Here is a 22,151-nt window from a genome sequence, read left to right as displayed (position 1 = left end):
ATATATATCCAGATGTATTATTGGAGTCTCAGAATTTTGTGAATTGTAGCGAAAGCAAAGTGTTGTTACCAATGCCAGTGTGGCTGATGTTGACTGAGTGTGTGTTGCGCATCAGAATTTAAGTTATGGTTGAAGGATGTAAACTGAAGGAACTAACAAAGTGCGAAGAACACACACTACCGTCATAGAAACACTGTGTAACATTTGTTACATGCAATCTCGCACTTTCAGTATATTTCTTCGTTGCATGCCTCTAATGTTCAGGTGAGACGAGACTGGCTGATTATCTATTTGAGTGTTTGGTACGAATAGTACTGATGACAGTACATAGACTATATGTGTTGCTTAACTACAGACAGGGTAGTTCTAGAGACTATAACAGAATCAGCAGCTGTTTTCGACGACGTGTTTGCATCAAGTTTACAATAGCTCCTAACACACTTATTTATCAACTAGCAGGTGTCACAGCGCTTTAAAATTACTAAAGAAGTAAATGAACATCTTACTGTTTGTGATTTTGCAGAGAATTACTCCTCCATCATTTAAGATAAAGTACAGGTATTCCACTGGAATAATTCACAGCCATAATTCAGCCATTTGTAGCTGACCACAGAGACACGAAAAATAATGAAATACACCATGCGTTATTTGTGGAAATGTCTGTTCTCATCATGATTCAGTGTGTATGTATTTTTTTAGAACAATTTCATGAGTTTCTTAAAATGCCACTTTCGAACTCCAAAGCACATTCATTACTTTTCGGATGTATGTGCTGCCCAATACAAGAACAGAAAAAATATCATGGATCGGTCCTACTGTCAGGAAGATTTTGATGTTACAGCAGAATGACTTTTTTTGCGCATGGTAAAGGTCCTTGGGATGGGATTGCGGCGACTGGCCAGCCTCAAGCGACTGTCTGAAAATCATATTTTGACAGCTCGACAGTTGTTTCAGTGGTACAAATAACATATTCCCTTATGTGTCTTCCGCTACACATCGGCTCCCAAAACTTGTGAAGATTCCAAGATAAAGCAACGTTTCAAAGAATACAAGGACGGCTCCAGGCACCCATAAGATTCATTGATAATACGAATTAACAGAGGTGTAGTAAACACATAGACATATTCCAATTCTTTAGTGAGCAGAAGAGACAATGGCCGCTGTGGTGAATAAAATACTGTTAACAGGCATACACGAATATCTTGCCTCTATGTACGGCAGTCATTGGTGGATTGCATGTCTTACAAACTTATGAAGAAATTCATGAAGTACAGGCCAGATTCTTGCATCTCCATCACTTGCGCTTCCTGTCAAACCATACCCTTGTGTTGTAAGAAAATGTCTCACAAGACTAGATCAGGTGACACCAACAGCAAAGACATAGCCCTACACTCTCCTTGCATCAGACCTAGTGAACGTTAGCAATTTAATTGGAGACTTTTCAGATAAGTTGTAAACACTTTTCGTTCCCTTTTCATTGAAGATGCACCGTAAATGGTTCGTAATACGACTAGAATGATATAAATCATATTTTTGTACAAGACTACTTATGAATTGCACTTTTCAATATATTGTGTTCCACATTTTTGTGCGGCCTTCCGCATTTTGATAGCGCACTGACGATGACAAAACAAATTTTTTGACACGATGCCTTTGGTATGCCATCTTGATATTTATCCTAGTTGTACTGACATACTCGAACAATACGGAGCATTTAAAAAAACTGAGTGAGGGTGTTTTCAGATATTAAAGATCAAAGGTAAGGTCAATCACCTTGTGTGTGAAAATTCATAGAAACCCGTCGTGTTTCACATCAGTGTAAAGCCCTACTGACTTGTGAGCAGCTTCTCGATTATGTAAATTCCACACAATTTCCAAACTTAGTTAGTCTGTAAATTTCTTCACAATAGTCGTATGCCTCTAAAAACTGGTAGTTTTCCTGATCTTATCCGGCTTATTGGGTGCACAAAAATTTGAATTAAATCTGAAATAATCGGACTGAAACTGTTATTTTTCTTGAAATATCCCAACAGAGAAAGAAATTGTATCGTCTTGCTGAAAATGGGAACCTGATACAACTATTCCTTCTCAAAGTCTAGATGTACTGCCCGAGTCCAATTCTCGCAAAGATGAGTACCAACGGCGTTGATAAACAGCTGAAATTGATACAATTGAACAAAAATCCGGGGCCCTATGGAATCCCTGTCGGACTCTGTAAAGAATTTGCGCCTGAGTTAACCCCTCTTTTAGTATCGTATATCCCACGAATGAAAATCTTTTCCCGGTAGTTGTAACAAAGTGCAGATCACACCGGTCTATAAGAGGGGGGTGGGACTCTGAAAATGGGTCCACAAAGCTACCATCCTATACCTTTAACGTCCATCTGTTGCAGAATCTTAAAATGTTCTGACCTCAAACTTAAGGAAGTGACCTCAAACTTAAGGAAGTAGTTTGAATATATTCCATTCCATACAGCATGGATTACAGATACACCAGCTACGCGAAACCCAACACACGCTCCTCTCGCACGACATCCTGAAAGCGATAGATCAAGGAAGTCACGTAGATGCAATATTTCTAGTTTTCCTAAAAGCGTTGACCTTCTGCCACCCGAATGCTTGTTAACGGAATGCGATTATATTTGTAACCAACCAAAATTTGTGACTAGATAGAGGACTTCTTGGTAACGAGGACGCAAAAAGTTATATTGGATGGAAAGTCATCGGCCGCTATAATTTCGGGTGTGCCATATTGTTTATAAACGACCTTAGAGACAATAGCGATAGTAACGTCAGAATTTTTACATGTGCTACAGTTATCTGAAATGAAGTACTACTTAAAAAAGCTGCATAATCATCCATGCATATCTTGATAAGATTTCAAAATGCTGAAAAGATTGGCGACTTGTTTTAAATATCCAGAAATATAACATTTGCACTTCTCAGAACGAAGAAAAACTTAAGAGTTTACGACTTCAATATGAGTGAGTTAGAAATGGAATCCACCATTTCATACAAATATCGGGGAGTAACAAACTGTAGAAACATGAAATGGAATGATGATGTAGACTCAGCAGTAGCTAAAGCAGAAGAAGACTTCGATTCACTGGTAGGATACTGGGAAAATGCAATCAGTATACGAAGCAGATAGCTTTCGAAACACTCGTGAGACTCATTATATTGCTGAGACGTGTGCGACCCGTACAAAATAGGACAATGAGGGGACACCGACGTATACAACGAAGGACATTACGTATTGTCACAGGTCTGTTTGGCCCATGGCACAGAGTCGCGTTATGTTGGAAAATCTGAGCTGCCATAAGCTTGAAGATAGACACCAATTATCCCGCAAAGCGCTACTCACAATGTTTCAAGGACCAGCATCACGTGATGAACCTAGAAGTCTACACTCCTCCTATATATCGCAAGATTAGACTGATTATAGTGGACACAGAGCCGTTTAGGCAGTTATCCTTCTTGCGCCCCATACGCAGACGAAGTCCTAATAGTTGGTACAACGGAAAGTACTCTTTGTCATTCACTTTGCATTGGTTTTGCAGGGAATGGTTGTAGATGTAGAGCTAGATACGTTAACACCTAGAGACTTCTACTCTTCGTTCCTATAGCTCAGTGTCTGGTTCCGTGATCCGACTAACACAGGGGCTGGTGATCTTTATGATGCATTCATTGATAACTCTAAGACAGTTTTATAAAACTGTAATGATCGCCTACTAAATTTTACGGTTTTAAAGACGCTCTTAAAATGATATTCGGTGGAGACATGGTGTTATATGTAAGCAAAGGAACTGTAATGCAGCGGGATACTGAAATGAACTTGTGCTCTACACTCAGGACACAAAAGTCATGGGATAGCAATATGCACATATATAGTTGGTGGTAGTATCGCGTAAAAGGGCAGTACACTGGCGGAGATGTTATCTGTACTCGGGTGATTCGTGTGAAAAAGTTTCCGACGTGATTATGGCCGCGCGACGGGCATTAACAGACCAGTTGCAGTTAGATGCATGGGATATGCAATTTCGGATATCATTAGGGCATTCAATATTCCGAGACCCGCACTGTCAAAAGTGTGGTGAGAATACAAAAATTCAGGCATTAACTCTCACACGGACAACGCAGTGGTCGATGCACATATTAACTAAAAGCAGCTGCGTTTGCGTAAAGTTGTCAGTGCTAACAGACAAGCAACACTGCGTGAAATAACCGCAGAAGTCAATGTGTGACGTAGCAAGAACGTATCCGTAAGGACAGTGCGGCGAAATTTGGCGTTAGTGGGTTACGGCAGCAGACGGTTGACGCGAGTGCCTTTGCTAACAGCACGACATCGACTACACCGCCTCTCCTGGGCTCATGACCATATCGGTAGGTTCAAATGGTTCCAATGGCTCTGAGCACTATGGGACTCAACTGCTGTGGTCATAAGTCCCCTAGAACTTAGAACTACTTAAACCTAACTAACCTAAGGACATCACACACATCCATGCCCGAGGCAGGATTTGAACCTGCGACCGTAGCGGTCGTGCGGTTCCAGACTGTAGCGCCTTTAACCGCTCGGCCACCCCGGCCGGCTATCGGTAGGTCCCTAGACAACTGGAAAACCGTGGCCCGGTCAGATAAGTCCCAACTTCAGTTGGTGAGCTGATGGTAGGGTTCGAGTGTGGCGCAGACTCCATGAAGCCACTGACCCAAGTTGTCAACAAGACACTGTGCAAGCAGATCCTGGCACCGTAATGGTGTGGGCTATGTTTACATGGAATAGACTGGTTCCTCTGATGCTACTGAACCGATCATTAACTAGAAATGGTTATGTCCGGCTACTCGGAGACTATTTACAGCCATTCATGCTCTTCATGTTCCGAAACAGCGATGGAATTTTAATGGGTGAAAATGTGTCAAGTCACTGGGCCACAACTGATCGCGACTTATTTGAATAACATTCTGACAATTTGAGCGAATGATTTGCCTACACAGATCGCCAGAAATTTATCCCATCGATCATTTGTGGTACATTATCGAGAGTACAGTTCGTGCACAAAATCCTGCACCGGCAACACTTTCGCCGTTATGAACGACTAAAAAGGCATGTGCATGGCTCAGCATTCCTAAAAGGGACTTCCAACGACTTGTTAAGTCCACAGCACGTCGATTTGCTGCACTACGCCGGGCAGGTTCAGGTCCGACACGATATTAGAAGATTTCTCATGACCTTTGTCACCGTGGTGTAACAAAGGAGGGAGTTCTGCTTTGTAGTACGTAAATAACTGATGCTAGCAGTTTCCTGCTGGAAGCCCAAAATAAATTTACCTAATATGAACGAACATACCTACAAAGAAATGTCTTGGATTTAGTTAATTACCAAACGATTAATTACAAGTTTTCGGCGATTATCAAATAGCGTTTGGTTTTATCTACAATGCCGTATAGCAATAGTTATCAATATTATTCGAATGAGCCAGGGCAATTGATTATTATAAACCAATTCAGTGCTACCATTAGATGAAAACTACTTTCCCGTAACCAAGAAAAATACCTAGACACTGTTAGTACAATATCCCTTGCATTACTTAACCAGTGATCATGAAGAACGATAGTATCTGTGCTACAGAGTATATATCGCAAACCAGGCATAACCACTACCGAAACAGGCTAAATATCGGCTCAACTATTCAAATTATGTCTCAGCACTAGATATAATGAAAACATGAAGTGAAAAAAGAAGAGAAAGACATAAGAATGAGGCAGGAAGTTTGTATTTGGGTGGTTGCTGAAATGTGGAAGAGAGCAAGGGACAATTTTCCTCAACATTACAGCCTATACCGCGAACAATAGGACGAGACTGCTAAGGAAAAACTGATGACACAAACTTAGTAGGGGACTGAAACAGTAAAGATGAGTGAAGATGCTGCAGGTTAAGAACAACAAAAAGATAAAGACGATCAAACCGCAGTTGGGCACCCAGAAAATTATTGAGATAATCTTGGCGAAAATCAACAATAATTGTAAATATGTGTGTGTGTGTGTGTGTGTGTGTGTGTGTGTGTGTGTGTGTGACAGAGAGAGAGAGAGAGAGAGAGAGCTATTTTTAGTGATGAGATATGACTTAGAACATAAAATTTTCATTGTTTATATATAAAATTCAGACAAAGTTACACTGTACAAAATGGTAAAAGGGGTAATAAATATCATTATTTAAAAAAGTTTATTAATTTCACTAGTATCCATTGTGGCATGAAATAACTAAAAGGTTATTTTTGTTGCTTAATTGTAACATGTATGTCAGACCATGAGCAGTGTCCAAAGAGTAAAGTGTTAATTTTGCTATTAATGTAAACCATTGTTATATTTAATACTCTGTGAATGGGCAGCTTGTAGCCACACATACACAGAAATCCTGGATACGTAACCTGTAGAGTGATTCTTCCACATTGTTTAGAAAGAAACTATGCAAATTATTCATGGGTTATAGAATAACTTACTTTCTACCTTCGCAAAATAGGACAAACCTACGAATTATTTTCAGAAAAAGGAGAAGAACATCTACGTTTCACCTGATGTATGTCTAATTTAACATTAGTTGCCAAAATTACCGACGTATCTTTCACAATTATCGAAAATAATAAAAAAAATCGTAATGTACCGCAAAAAAATGAGGGTTCGGTAATACGTACATCATCTTGTATTTGTCTCCCTCCATGTAAAAGCTGTATACGAAGCTTATAAGAAACTTTTAAAATATTTGGCTGCTGCTGTTACGCAAAAAACTCTGAATGGACTGCTGCTGTCCCACGAAAAACTCCGAATGATAACTGTCAGTGGTAACTATGTACCGTAATTATCTTTGGAATGGATCTGAAAGTGATACACATTCTTTGATAATGACGGTGTGTCTGTCGTCACTGCTATTCTGTGCAACAACTACACAGAAACGCTGTTCATGTCTTCGTTCTCCAGTGGTCCGTGGGTATTAAAGAAAACAGCATAATGTGCGCAAACAGCGGGCGCTTGTGCCACAAATTATGAAAATGTGTTTATAGCGTACGAGTAATTTCAGCCACAGACGTTAAACGCCTTTTTCAGGGTTAAGTGAATAAATAGAATTTTTTGATGTTCCCTGTTCATTATCGTCGCTGTCGAAAGAAATGTAAGCCCTAATCTCCCTTCTTTACACGTCGTTATGACCGCCAAAAAGATATGCCTGTGCTGTACCATAACACAATAAGCTGTTTCCAGATTCGTTAATTTCTCGTGTTTGTTTGGTCAGAACTATATGCTTTTTTTTTTTTTTTTTTAAATTTCAGTTTAATGTCTCGCCAGTAGCTACACTGAATAATGGTATTAACTTGTCGCAAATCTGCTAGTTGCTGGACTTGCGAACTCGATATTGTGTTCTAGTCACAGCGAGAATTTGATGCGAACGAATGTGTATCTTGGAGTAACACCCTATTTCGTTAAATAGCATGCGTTCACATTCAACGTGATAACCAGAAAAGTCGATGTACTCGCATATACAAAAGAGTATCCAATCAAGTCTTTTTGCTGAATAACCAAGCGAACGAATAAATAAGAAAAGCAAAACACACCGACAATATTAAAGTCACGGAACTCCGCGCCGCAGCAAGGAGAAGGGGTTACAGAGCGCTCCGGGCGGCCAGTGCGTGAACCCTGTTGACATCTGCCAAACGACCAACTTATCATCTGACGTCTGCCGTGGCTGTCGCTCGTAGTCGCTGTGACCTAATTAACGTGGGTCCCTAAGGATATACTACTGATTAGGACGTTGTTTTAAACAGCTATGTTACTATAGAGAATTTGTTTTGACAACATACGTCATTTTTAATGACTTAAGACAAAAAATTCCTTGTAGAGGTATGCAACCATTTGTCGTGATCTCTCAGGTGTTCTCTGCGTGACTGAGTAGTGGTACACTTTCAGATCTTCGACCGAGTTATGGATTATGTGCAGTATTCAACGACGGGCCAAGTAGACTTTTTGGGCCCTCGCAGGGCAGCGTTGTTATGCACACTCGTCACCTGGACTTAAACCATAATAACAGAGCTCAGAACACCTGAAGAAGACTAGTGGGTCGGTCGTCGAAATGCTATGCATAAACGGAACCAACAGTTTGGTCGAACTCCCTAAAGAGCACCATTAACCATCTTTTGATCAGGACTCAGTGACGAACAAGAAAATCTTTATGGTTAATTTTGTTATACACTGCTCTGCAAAACTTAAGTTAGAGCTAGATAAAGTAACATAATAATAATGCGGGAACATGTTAACAGATGTCACCCAGTCGTGCAAAGAAAGCTGAACGTCCAAATGGCCTGAGGTCAGCGAGACTATAGCGTCAGTAGCAGGAGGCAGTTGAAGCAATGGAAAAAAACAGTGTGTGTCAATCAGCGAGTACAAAATTGTTTAGGCTTTCTTGGCCACTTGTTGACAAACTGCCTAATGGCTTCTGTCTCGGGTTCTTCGGCCGATGTTCATCTGATGATTTTACTGACATTTCGCCAGCCCTAGTGGCTGGCATTGTCAAAGCTTCACCCTCCATTTCCGGTGGTGAACTGGAGCCGAGCTCGCGGCCGCAGACTATATGTACCTGGCGCGCCAACGTCCGAGGGCTTCTCCACGGTCATTTCCGGTGCGGTTCCCCTCTTGCTACCTGCAACGGTCGTTCGCTGCAGTACGGGAAGCCAGGATCCGTTTACCTTAAGGCTTTCCTCTCTCTTGTTGAAGCTATTCGCGTGTTTTTGTATTTCTACAACTTCTCTGAACAAGCGGATGTGATAGTGCTTCCCTACAGCCAGAACTTCCGTGTCAGCGAAGTTTATTACGTGGTCGGTCTCACTCAATGCGTGCTCTGCCACGGCCGATTTCTCCACCTGTCCCAAACTGCAATGTCGCTTATGTTCTTTGATCCTGGTGTTGATTGGTCGTCCAGTCATTCCGACATAAACTTTTCCCCCTGGGAAATACCGTATACCATGCACATGCGGAAAAGTTTATGTCGGAATGACTGGACGATCAGTTGACACCAGGATCAAATAACATAAGCGACATTGCAGGTTGGGACAGGTGGAGAAATCGGCCGTGGCAGAGCACGCATTGAGTGAGACCGACCACGTAATAAAATTCGCCGACACGGAAGTTCTTGTTGTATGGAAGCACTATCACATCCGCTTGTTCAGAGAAGCTGTAGAAATACAAAAACACGCGAACAGCTTTAACAAGAAAGAGGAAAGCCTTAAGGTAAACGGATCCTGGCTTCCCGTACTGCAGCGAACGACCGTCGCAGGTAGCAAGAGGAGAACCGCTCCGGAAATGACCGCGGGGAAGCCCTCGGACGTTGGCGCGCCAGGTACATATAGTCTGCCGCCGCGAACTCGGCTCCAGTTCACCACCGGTATTGGAGGGTGAAGCTCTGACAGTAAAATCATCAGATGAACGTCGGCACAAAAACCCGAGACAGAAGCCATTGGGCAGTTTGTCAATTAGCGAGTAGTTATGATGTGCTATGGTGGAGTTCTTCATTGGAACATGGCCCAGAGACAACAATTGGATGACTTCATATGGGTGAAAATCATTGGAAAACTGGAAGGAGGACTTAGTGTGACGAATGTAGACCAGCAGTTCAGTATTGCTCACAGCTTTGTTTTACGTACATAGGGAGCGTTATTAATTACATGCAGTGCTGTCCGAAGGAGAGCAGATGGTAGACCACGGTCAGGTACAGCAACAGCTGACCGCTAAATTGTGCAACAGGGAAAAAGGTAACCGCATCAAATAGCACGTGCAACTGCAACCGCATCTAACAGGACTGCAAGGCACACAATCTCACGCTCCATAGTGGCACGGCGACTGCATTGGGATGATCTCGTAGCCCGGCAACCAGTACGTTCCGCTGACACAAGAACATCGGCGGCACTATTTGCGATGGTGCCAAGAGCTGGAGGTGGACCAATGAGAAGTGGGGTCCCGTACTCTTCTCGGATGAGAGCATTTGCAGTGTGAGTAGTAATTCTGGACGTGCCCTCATACAGAGGGAGGTGGAAACATATAATGTCCCAAGGGACATTGCCTAAAATGATCGTTTTGGTTGTACATGTGTTATGGTATGGGGAGACACAATGTTACATGGGAGTACTGGCCTCCAAATCTTTGCACAGGGTTCATTCACCAGTCAGTTGTTTCGATGCTTTTCTCCTTCCCCATGTGCGTTTCTTCAGGGATGTATTCGCCCCTAACTTAATTTTTATGGTTGACAACGCGCGATTGCACCGAACAGCGCAGATGATACAGCTCTTGGAACGAGAGGATATTAGTCGAATAGAGTAGTCTGTCCATTTCTCCGGCTTAAATCGCATCGAGCACTTGCGGATGCGTTGCAGAGATGTACTGCAGCACGTCCAATGCATAAACGACTATAGACCAGTTGTCAGTCGCGCTGGTGGAGGTATGGAACGGCCTACCTCAAGGACTCCTTACAAGCCTTTTGGCCAGCATTGGAGCACGCTGCGCAACATGGATTGCTGTCCGTGGTGAACACACGCCCTGTTAAGAACCATATTCCGTGTTTTGTAATGTCCAGGGAAACATTATAATTGGGGTGCCTTCAGTTTAATTACTTTCTTTGAATAAAAGTGTCAGATACTTTGTTCGTCTCATTGCGTCTTTCTTTCAGTTCCCTTCTGTAATATACTGTAGCCGATCTTTCTATGTAGGGTCCAGGTTTCATAGAGCTACGTTACTTGGCAGTGACACATCGTGTGAAAGTTACCTTTTTCTTAGGTATTTTTTCTTACGTGTGATGCATTCCAGTACTCATAAATGTCTGATAATTTTTCCAACCACTAAGGTTTCCTTGTAGTTAAAATGCACCACTAAAAATTATATTACTAGGCACTGCAACAATGTATGTAGCTTGACTACAAATTTGGGTTAACCATAGAACCAAGTAATTCCATTACTGATTAATGTTTGGGACACAAAAAAATCTTCAAATGTGTGTGAACGTCTAAGGGACCAAACTGCTGAGGTCATCGGTCCCTAGACTTACACACTACATAAACTAACTTACGCTAAGAACAACACACCCACCCACGCCCGAGGGAGCATTCGAACCTCCGTCGGGGATGGGGTGGGGGGGGGTGGGGGGGTGGCGGACTCTCCGCTCCGCACGGCAATGTTTGGGATAGTTCCATCAAATTATATTTTCCTTGCTTCTGGAGAACTGCGACGTCTTCAGGCAAAGGCAGGAGATTCATCAGCAAATTTCTCTACAACTGTAGAATATGTAGGATTTGATTAATGCAGATAAAGTACGCGGAAGGAGGTATTTATATTGAAAGCCCACCTATTTATTCAAACGTAAAGTTACAGCTCAGAAGAATGCGTAATAGTAGCGCCTCGACTTACGTGTAATGCTTCTTTCTTGTATGGTGTTCACAAACTGAAATACGGCAATCCCATCTCCACCAGACAAAATCAGAAAGCAGCACCAGTAAATACGACTTCTCTAAGATAGTATCCTACGCGAAGGAGATCATTATAAAATAACAGTATCTCCTGCTAAACTAAACGGAAAGATTAATGTCGTTGATTCTTGAGCTATGTATACCACAATTTCACAATTTCCAAACTGTGCTTATCATTCATCTTCAGTTTTCGTATTATATAATCAAATTTACTTTTACATTTCAGAATGAAATACAGTCTTCAGCTGCACAGTTATTTTTGTTTTGCTTTACAGTTTCGACAGATTAATCTGTCATCTTCAGAGGCCCACAAAATTTGGAATAATATAGATCATAATAGCCTGCCCACACATTTATGTAATGTATAAGAAGTGTATTACCTTTACTGTAAATTAGCAATCTGTGGCTATAATTATCACATGTAATACGTACGATTTTGCCATGTTATGCCATTGTACTTCCGTGAAGAAGATATTGACATCTGCTAAACCAATAATAAGTAAGTTTTTGTTACACACTTTTTATACTTCACATATATCTATGGCCAAGTTCTTATGGTTTATATTATCTCAAATTTTGTAGACTTCTGAAGATGACAGATAAATGTACCTAAACCGGTAAAACAAAATAAAAATAACTGTGCAACTGACGATTGAATTTTATTCTGATATATCTACCATAGTACAGTTGCTCAGAGAATAGCAACTATAAATGAAATCATATGCAGGGTGAGTCAGGAGGAAAGGTACATACCTTGAGGGGTGACAGTATCAGTGATTCTGAACAAAAAACTTCATATGGGCGTATGTCCTATTTCAAATGATTTCCGAGACTGAACACATTAAATATCATTTTTATACGTTTTCCTTTAATGTCTCGAAAATCGCACTGTACAGCGGAAACGTATCCCAGTACAAAATTAAACTACATTAAATTTCCTACAAAAAGGTCCTATTCATTTTTTCTCTAGGACTAATAGTCTGCCCGAAGAGAGCGCGAGAATACTGAAAATCTCGCGCGACGCACTCGCTCTGTAGCGCAGGTAGTTCTTGTAGGCCAATTTGAGGTAGCTTCCCGACGTGATAGGCCACAAGTTTTCTGTGTGAAACTGTTGGTCTCCACTTCCTCTAGACCACTGTGGTACGTTGTAACCAATGACAATGATTGAATAATATCTCGGAAGCATTCGGAATAGGGCATCTGCACAAATGAAGCCTTTGGTCAGAATCACTAATACTATCACCCCTCAAAGGATGTACCTTTCCTCCTGACATCATATATGCACTTTTATCAGGTCAGAAGGCCGTTTGTTAAACGGAAGTTTTCATTAATTTCATATTATCTCTGTCGACTCACGTGCTTGATAGAGAGGTATTATGTCAACTGATCACGTACTTATTAGCTGCTTAAATGTCGAACAGTTGCTGGAGGCAAAATGAATAAATAAATAAATAAATCTTAAGATTAACCATAGTCAAGACTTCCCTATTTATCGCTCATCCTGATTTGTTCCAATTTTATGCGAAGGAGAAGTTCAACGTCTCGTCGACAAAGAGATCATTAGAGACGGAGCACGAGCTCGGTTTAGGGAACGATGGAGAAGGGAAACGGCCGTGCCCATTCGAAGGAACCATCCTGGCCTTTCCCTTAAGCGATTTAGGGAAATCACGGTAATCCTAAAACAGGATGGCCAGACGGGGGTTTAAACTGTCGTCTTCGCGAATGCGAGTCCTTTACGCAAAGCACTGCGCTACCCCGCTCAGTACTTTTATGCGGACAATCTTGGTTATCAAGGTGAAAGACGATGAGTTTCTAGTGAGGTGCACACATATAATGTTCTAGAGTGTGTCGTTACGCATTTTACAATAGACAGTTCTGGATCAAATTCTTCTTTGTGGGATACTGCAATGTGGAACAAAAGAATGAAAACTTTTCGATCACTATTGCAAGGTGTTCATCACGATGAAGATGTGTAATGATTGGAATGTCCTACACAATGATGCAGTCAAATACACAGAAGAATTTTATCAGGGCGCGGAAATTTATAAACATGTATCGAAGACAACTTACTGAAAGACTGCTCCGAGCTTCTCCAACATGTCTGCGTGTGGTGCAAGCCTGGGGCAGACGGACTGGCGCTGGCGGATCGTGACACGGCTGTATATAGTGCGACCGCAGCAGGCTGACCGGGGATTATCAGGCGCCGTGTCCCGGGTCAAGGGAACGCGTGCTGCAGCTCTCTCGGCCGGGACGCGAGCGTGAAGACCACGCAGGGTCCACCAGGTCTCGCGAGCCCCAGGTCGTCGCGTCGCGCTGCGCACTTTACGGTCGCTGCAATATTCTCGGACCACTACTTCTGCATTTTTGCTACTCAGCTCATTTCTTATCAGTGGTCGTGGCACGGAGGTTTAAAATTTCGTCATGTCCTGTACTTGTGTATCTCAGTCTGTATCCGCTATACACTTCGTAAGCTAACTCAATGTCGACAACACCACTCCAGCTATTGTACACGCAGTACAGTGTGTTCAAATGAGACCTCCCAGATTTCCAGATGCCGGTAGAAAAGAGAGAGAGAGAGAGAGAGAGAGAGAGAGAGAGAGAGAGAGAGAAGCTGTGAAAGATACATAATTGTGGTTTGGGGTATGTAAAAAAAATTAATTTTTTTTCAGGCGCAAAATAACTATCAGAAGTGACTATATCTCAAGATAGAGGCTATTGCGTGGTGTAGTATGCCGAAACGAAATCATCCATTGCTGTCCAAAGAAATTTCCCAGGTAAATTTCAAAGGGGGTTACCAGATGTAAAGACGATTAAGGCTTGGTATATGGGGATGAACAAAAATATGAAAACACAAAAATCACAACACGTTACTATGCGTAGTACCGTTGGCATTCAAAACAGCTTCCACTGGTCTTGGGATGGATATGTATGCGATCTATATGGTATTCAAGGGAATCTAACACCACAAAGGCTCCGATGACTCCGGTAGTCAGGGGAGATGAAACAATTCATTCTCACGCTCAAAAAACCAGTCCTGGATGAGGCAAGCTCTGTGGACAGGGGTCCTGTAATCTTGGAACACAGCATCACCAAAAGGGAGCAAACATTGTACCGTGGGATGGACCTGATCAGCCAAAATGATCACACACTCCTTGACAGCAATGCAACCTTGCAGAATAACCATAGAGTCTATGGAATACGATGATATGACTGTCCGAATCGTGACTGAAGCCCCGTCACGTTTCAACCTCGCGACGTAAACTCAGTCAAAAGTTGTAAACAGTGTGCAATAAGACTCATCTGACCAAATAATCTCTTCCATTGCCCCACAATGCAGGTTTTATGGCTTTGGCGAATCGTTTTCCTTTCACTGGAACTTGTGTCGCTGATGAGCGGTTTTGGAATTTCAGTTCACTCTGAAATTCCCCTGAAGTTCCGTTCGTGTTGTTTTGGTGCTGAAAGGGTTCGCAGATGCGAGATTAAGTTCTTCCGTGACTTTTGCAGTTGTCGTCCTCCTACTTTTCGTCACAATCTTCTTCAAAAACGGTCTGTCGCGATCACTTAACATACACTTTCGTCCTCGTTGTGACTTAGCAGATTATGTTTTCCGCCTTCCCTATATGCCGTAAATATCTTCTATATGGTGCCTCTTGAAACACCAAAGGCTTCGGATACCTTAGTTACGCAATTACCCACCATACGAGCATAAAAACTCTGCCACCTTCGAATTCACTTAGATCCCACACAATGAACTCAGAACTACACAGAACACTTTTCCGGCCACGACTGACACTTACAGGGTATTGAGGACTGACATCACACAGATGACGTTCGTGGTCAAATACAACAGTCCTAACTGCAAACTTGACTACCATCTGCATTTATGTTCAAGCACGTATTTTTCGCGTTGTTTCCATATTTTTGTCCAACCCCTGCATGAAAAGTTACTAATCACTGAGAGTGTAAACATTCAGTCAGGTTCTGGCACAAAATGCACACGTAATGAAATGGTATAGGAGACAAGAGAGACCTTCCATAGAAGCCTATCAAAATCAGTCAGCCGAGCATCACGAGAGCTAAACATCCCTTGCTGAACAGTTCACAAGGTACTGCACAAACAACTTCGCTTGCACACTTACAAAGTTAAGACTGTGCAAACATAGAAGAGGAGCGACTTACAGCTTCTCCACAAATATGCCATAGAGATGTTGGACAGGCTTGCGCAAAACCCCAACCATGTCGCCTTCTCTGGCTAAACAAGCTTTCACACATGTGGGATGGTCAACTGACACAACGTTCGCAAATGGGATCCGGGAAACCTTCACAATTTTCCGGAACCTGTCAGAGATAGCGGAAAGGTGAATGCGTGGTGTGCAATGATGAATAACATCGTCGTTGGACCATTTTTCTTCATCGATCAAAAAGTAACAGCAACCGTGTGTATGGAGCTACTTGAACAATTTATTGTTCATCAGCTTCTTCCCCTTCAGCCAAATTTCTCTTCCAGTAGGATGGTGCACAACTGCACTGGAGTTCGTGGCTTCCTGGACAGAATATTTCCACAGCGATGAATAGGACGTGACGGACCAATCAAGTGGCCACTGCGATATATGGGCATAATCCCCCTGTATTTCTTCCCGTGGGTTGTGTGAAAGACATTGTGTATGTCTCGCTTGTACGCAAAAATTCCAACTTACTTTGTGGGAGTAGTACACCGGAGCTACTTTGTTCTATAAGTAGACTTTTATTCATGACTTAGACAGTGCAGCCACAGTAACTGTCACTTCTTCTGCTTACCAAATGTCTATCATCTGCGTGGGTAACAAGCTTTCTTTTCCGAGAGGTTGTAGCACCTGCGATGAAACAGAAACTATTTCATCCCTTGTTGTTGTTGTGGTCTTCAGTCCTGAGACTGGTTTGTTGCAGCTCTCCATGCTTCTCTATCGTGCGCAAGCTTCTTCATCTCCCAGTACCTATTGCAACCTACATTCTTCTGAATCTGCTTAGTGTATTCATCTCTTGGTCTCCCTCTACGATTTTTACCCTCCACGCTGCCCTCCAATACTAAATTGGTGACCCCTTGATGCCTCAGAACATGTCCTACCAACCGATCCCTTCTTCTGGTCAAGTTGTGCCACAAACTTCTCTTCTCCCCAAATCCTATTCAATACTTCCTCATTAGTTATGTGATCTACCCATCTAATCTTCGGCATTCTTCTGTAGCACCATATTTCGAAAGCTTCTATTCTCTTCTTGTCCAAACTATTTATCGTCCATGTTTCACTTCCATACATGGCTACACTCCATACAAATACTTTCAGAAATGATTTCCTGACACTTAAATCTATACTCGATGTTAACAAATTTCTATTCTTCAGAAACGCTTTCCTTGCCATTGCCAGTCTACATTTAATACCCTCTCTACTTCGACCATCATCAGTTATTTTGCTCCCCAAATAACAAAACTCCTTTACCACTCCAAGTGTCTCATCTGCTTATCTAATTCCCTCAGCATCACCCGACTTAACTCGACCACATTCCATTATCCTCATTTTGCTTTTGTTGATGTTCATCTTATATCCTCCTTTTAAGACACTGTCCATTCCATTCAACTGCTCTTCCAAGTCCTTTGCTGTCTGTGACAGAATTACAATGTCATCGGCGAACCTCAAAGTTTTTATTTCTTCTCCATGGATTTTAATACCTACTCCGAATTTTTCTTTCGTTTCCTTTACAGCTTGCTCAATATACAGTTTGAATAACATCGGGGAGAGGCTACAACCCCGTCTTACTCCCTTACCAACCACTGCTTCCCTTTCATGTCCCTCGACTCTTATAACTGCCATCTGGTTTCTGTACAAATTGTAAATTGCCTTTCGCTCCCTGTATTTTACCCCTGCCACCTTTAGAATTTGAAAGAGAGTATTCCAGTCGACATTGTCAAAAGCTTTCTCTAAGTCTACAAATGCTAGAAACGTAGGTTTGCCTTTCCTTAACCTTTCTTCTAAGATAAGTCGTAAGGTCAGTATTGCCTCACGTGTTCCAGTGTTTCTACGGAATCCAAACTGATCTTCCCCGAGGTCGGCTTCTACTAGTTTCTCCACTCGCCTGTAAAGAATTCGTGTTAGTATTTTGCAGCTGTGGCTTATTAAACTGATTGTTCGATAATTTTCACATCTGTCAACACCTGCTTTCTTTGGGATTGGAATTATTATATTCTTCTTGAAGTCTGAGGGTATTTCGCCTGTTTCATACATCTTGCTCACCAGATGGTAGAGTTTTGACAGGACTGGCTCTCCCAAGGCCGTCAGTAGTTCCAATGGAATGTTGTCTACTCCGGGGGCCTTGTTCCGACACAGGTCTTTCAGTGCTCTGTCAAACTCTTCACGCAGTATCATATCTCCCATTTCATCTTCATCTACATCCTCTCCCATTTCCATAATATTGTCCTCAAGTACATCGCCCTTGTATAGACCCTTTATATACTCCTTCCACGTTTCTGCTTCCCTTCTTTGCTTAGAACTGGGTTTCCATCTGAGCTCTTGATGTTCATACAAGTGGATCTCTTATCTCCAAAGGTCTCTTTAATTTTCCTGTAGGCAGTATCTATCTCACCCCTAGTGTGATAAGCCTCTACATCCTTATATTTGTCCTCTAGCCATCCCTGTTTAGTCATTTTGCACTTCCTGTCGATCTCATTTTTGAGATGTTTTTATTCCTTTTTGCCTGCTTCATTTACTGCATTTTTATATTTTCTCCTTTCATCAATTAAATTCAATATTTATTCTGTTACCCAAGGATTTCTACTAGCCCTCGTCTTTTTACCTACTTGATCCTCTGCTGCCTTCACTACTTCATCCCTCAAAGCTACCCATTCTTCTTCTACTGTATTTCTTTCCCCCATTCCTGTCAATTGTTCCCTTATGCTCTCTCTGAAACTCTGTACAACCTCTGGTTCTTTCATCCCTTACTGCAGCACAAATACCTCGAACTTAACACAGCGAAATAATAAAATTCTACGTTTAAGAATGGCTACTAGTGCTAATGTACACATTATTGTTTTATCGCTAGTTGGACGTGAACGACTTCTTCCTTTCCAGAACTGGAGAGCCCAACGCTGAAGAAAATGGTTAACATACAGTGTGTTAGGGGTATAAGTGCAGGTATTATGATCGTTGGTACCTTAATATGTACCCACTTCAGCTTTTTAGTTGCTTTTCCTTAGCGTCTAATAGTCTTCCCGCAAACACATCACATAATTTACTACCGGATGGTTTCTGCACGGTCTTAACTGAAATACCAAGTGTACTAAGCCTTTCAGTTTAGACTAACCATTTTGCGTCCATGTGTCCATAGTTGAAAACCCGACCTGCCGTCCACCGAAAAGTAAGAATTAATGGGGTGTTCTTGCCACATGTACTTGGGGAGGTACTACACAACCTAAAAATATACTATTCATAATAGCTATACTTATTAGTCCTGTAAATGAGGTAAGTACTGATGTAATGTTGTTCAGTATACTGCCCACACTCACCAATGAAGATATCTGTACGTATACACCTAACACCCTGTATAGTAGTTCGAGTCCTCGAGAGACTCCCTTCTGACGTTTAACGTCGTTTCTCCAGATATTTACACTATGTGATCAAAAGTATCCGGACGCCCCACAAAAAATACGTTTATCAAATTAGGTGCATTGTGCTGTTGCCAGGTACTCCATATCAGCGATCTCAGTAATCATTAGATATCGTGAGAGAGCAGAATGGGGCGTTCCGCGGAACTCACGGACTTCGAACGCGGTCAGGTGGTTGGCTGTCATTTGTGTCGTACTTCTGTACGCGAGATTTACACACTTCTAAACATCCCTAGGTCCACTGTTTCCGATGTGATAGTGAAATGGAAACGTGAAGGGTCACGTACAGCACAAAAGCGTACAGGCCGACCTCGTCTGTTGACTGACAGATACTGCCAACAGCTGAAGAGGGTCGTAACGTGTAATAGGCAGACATCTATCCAGACCATCACACAAGAATTTCAAACTACATCAGGATCCACTAAAAGTACTGTGGCAGTTAGGCAGGAGGTGAGAAAACTTAGATTTCATGGTCGAGCGGCTGCTCATAAGATACACATCACGCTGCTAAACGCCAAACGACGCCTCGCTTGGTGTAAGAAGCGTAAACAATTGGCGATTGAACAGTGGGAAAAAGTTGTGTGGAGTGACGAATCACGATACACAATGTGGCGATCCGATGGCAGGGTGTGGGTATGGCGAATGCCCGGTGAACGTCATCTGCCAGGGTGCGTAGTGCCAACAGTAAAATACGAAGGCGGTGGTGTTATGGTGCGGTGGTGTTTTTCATGGAGGGGGCTTGCACCTCTTGTTGTTTTGCGTGGCGCTATCACAGCACAGGCCTACATTGGTATTTTAAGCACCTTCTTGCTTCCCACTGTTGAAGAGCAATTCGGGGATGGCGATTGCATCTTTCAGCACGATCGAGCACCTGTTCATAATGCACGGCCTGTGGCGAAGTGGTTACACGAGAATAACATCCATGTAATGGACCGACCTGAGTCCTATAGAACACATTTGGGATGTTTTGGAACGCCGACTTCGCGCCACTCTGTAAAGAATGGGCTGCCATTCCCCAAGAAACCTTCCAGCATCTGATTGACAGTATGCGTGCGAGAGTGGAAGCTATCATCAAGGCTAAGTGTGGGCCAACTCCATATAGAATTCCAGCATTACCGATGGAGGGCGCCATGGACTTTTAAGTCGTTTTCAGCCAGGTGTCCGATTATTTTTGATCACATAGTGTTATTGTTTACGTAGCTTCATTTCTGTAGTCGGTCATACCATCATTCACGTCGGGCCTTGTTAAACCAAATAATATCACGATCCTTGCAGCAAATTTCCCACCAATAACATGCCAGTAACCCGCTTTGAAACTCCATCACACTTTCAGTGGATATGAGATCTGGAGAACGAGCTGGCTAGAGCAACCGTCGAAATCGTCTTCTTTTAGGCATATCAGGACAGCACAGGTAACTGCGGTCTTGCAGTATATCGTTGAAAGATAATTTCACATAGATCCTGACGTCATGTAACAGCCATCGGCATTAACAAATCAGAAATATGACTCCTGATATCCAAATTACCAGCTATGTTTTCAGGAGGTGATGGTGTTGTGGCATTGCATATTGTGGTGCCCATATGACCATGACGAATACATGAACGATATTTGTCTTGCTGAAAACAAGCTGATTTGCTGACCAAAGGTATACCGCGAATGGCAAAATGGCGCTATCCAAAACCGGCACCAAGGCATCTGTGGTGCACCTCAGGCCATAAAGAACAGGGATGAATGACGGATGTGGAGATGTGTCCGGGCGAACAGACGTGCAACTGTTGAGCAACCGACCGCCCAGATGAACCAAGTGGCTGCCAACTGTGTCTCCTCGACGACATTTCAGCGAACGTTGCTGCATCTGGACCTACGCAATAGGCACCTGGTTAATACATCCATACTGACTGCTGGCCATCGGCGACGAAGACTAGAATTTGCACGTCAATAACGTAAATGGAAGTCTACTGAGTGACGACAGGCGGTCTTTTCAGGTAAATCTCTTTCCGTGCACCATCGGAGAGATGGCCGTTGGCATATACGGCCCTGCAGTAAGTGTCGGAAGGGCCGAGGCAGAGGAGGGAGCGTTATGGTCTGGAGAATATTTTCATGGCATCCCATGGGCGATCTCGTCATTCTGGAAGGCACAACACAAATATGCATCAGTTCTTGGGGACGAGGTCGATCCCTATATGGAGTTTCTTTTTGCTGTGCACAATGATATCTAGCAGCAGGACAGTTGCACTGCTCGCAGTATAAGTATGTGTTTCGAAGCCCAGCACAGTGAGCATACCTTACTCCCCTGGCCACCAAACCCCGCATTTAAATGCATCCGAGAATGTGTGGGATCACCTCGATCGCGTTTCTCCTGCCATGGATCCTCAACCGATGAACCTAGCGCAGCTGACCACTACACTGGAGGCGGCATGGCTCCACGTCCATGTCGGTACCTTCCAGAATCTCAATGGCTCTTTCTGCACGTCCTTGCTGCAAAAGGTAATTATTCACGCAATTCGCGGATGGATAAATTAATGTGACTGGGCCTTGTAAAATGAAATTCAAGTTTTTATGTTCTTTTGTTGCAGTACTGTGGCCATTGTACTTTATTTGTGGTGTTGATGGTTCAAATGGTTCCAATGGGGCTAAGCACTATGGGACTTAATATCTGAGTTCATCAGTCCCCTAGACCTAGAACTACTTAAACCTAACTAACCGGCCGGCCGGCCGCGGCCCGGAACCGCGCGACTGCTACGGTCGCAGGTTCGAATCTTCCCTCGGGCATGGATGTGTGTGATGTCATTAGGTTAGTTAGTTTTAAGTAGTTCTAAGTTCTAGGGGACTGATGACCTCAGATGTTAAGTCCCATAGTGCTCAGAGCCATTTGAACCTAACTAACCTAAGGACATCACACACATGCATGCCCGAGGCAGGATTCGAACCTGCGACCGTAGCAGCCGCGCGCGGTTCCAGACTGAAGCGCCTAGAAGCGCTCAGCCACAGCGGCCGGCGTGATGTTAATGAAACACAGCCAG

The 22,151-nt window shown here is 42.9% G+C and overlaps 1 protein-coding gene across 1 annotated transcript in view; it reads right to left on the bottom strand.

Annotated features, from left to right (window-relative positions):
- The window catches only part of LOC124777682 (NADP-dependent malic enzyme-like), a 144,549-nt gene extending 130,855 nt beyond the window's left edge, over positions 1 to 13,694 (bottom strand). Inside the window, exon 1 of the mRNA XM_047253159.1 lies at positions 13,565 to 13,694. Coding sequence (XP_047109115.1) covers positions 13,565 to 13,593 — 29 coding nt within the window. The 5' untranslated portion in view covers positions 13,594 to 13,694. The remainder of the gene's footprint in view (positions 1 to 13,564) is intronic.
- Positions 13,695 to 22,151: the final 8,457 nt, after the last annotated feature.

Source organism: Schistocerca piceifrons, chromosome 2 (genome assembly GCF_021461385.2).
Source record: "Schistocerca piceifrons isolate TAMUIC-IGC-003096 chromosome 2, iqSchPice1.1, whole genome shotgun sequence".
Taxonomy (NCBI): Eukaryota; Metazoa; Arthropoda; class Insecta; order Orthoptera; family Acrididae; genus Schistocerca; species Schistocerca piceifrons.
Note: the sequence above shows the minus strand (reverse complement) of the source record. Positions and strands in the feature narration are given on the sequence as shown.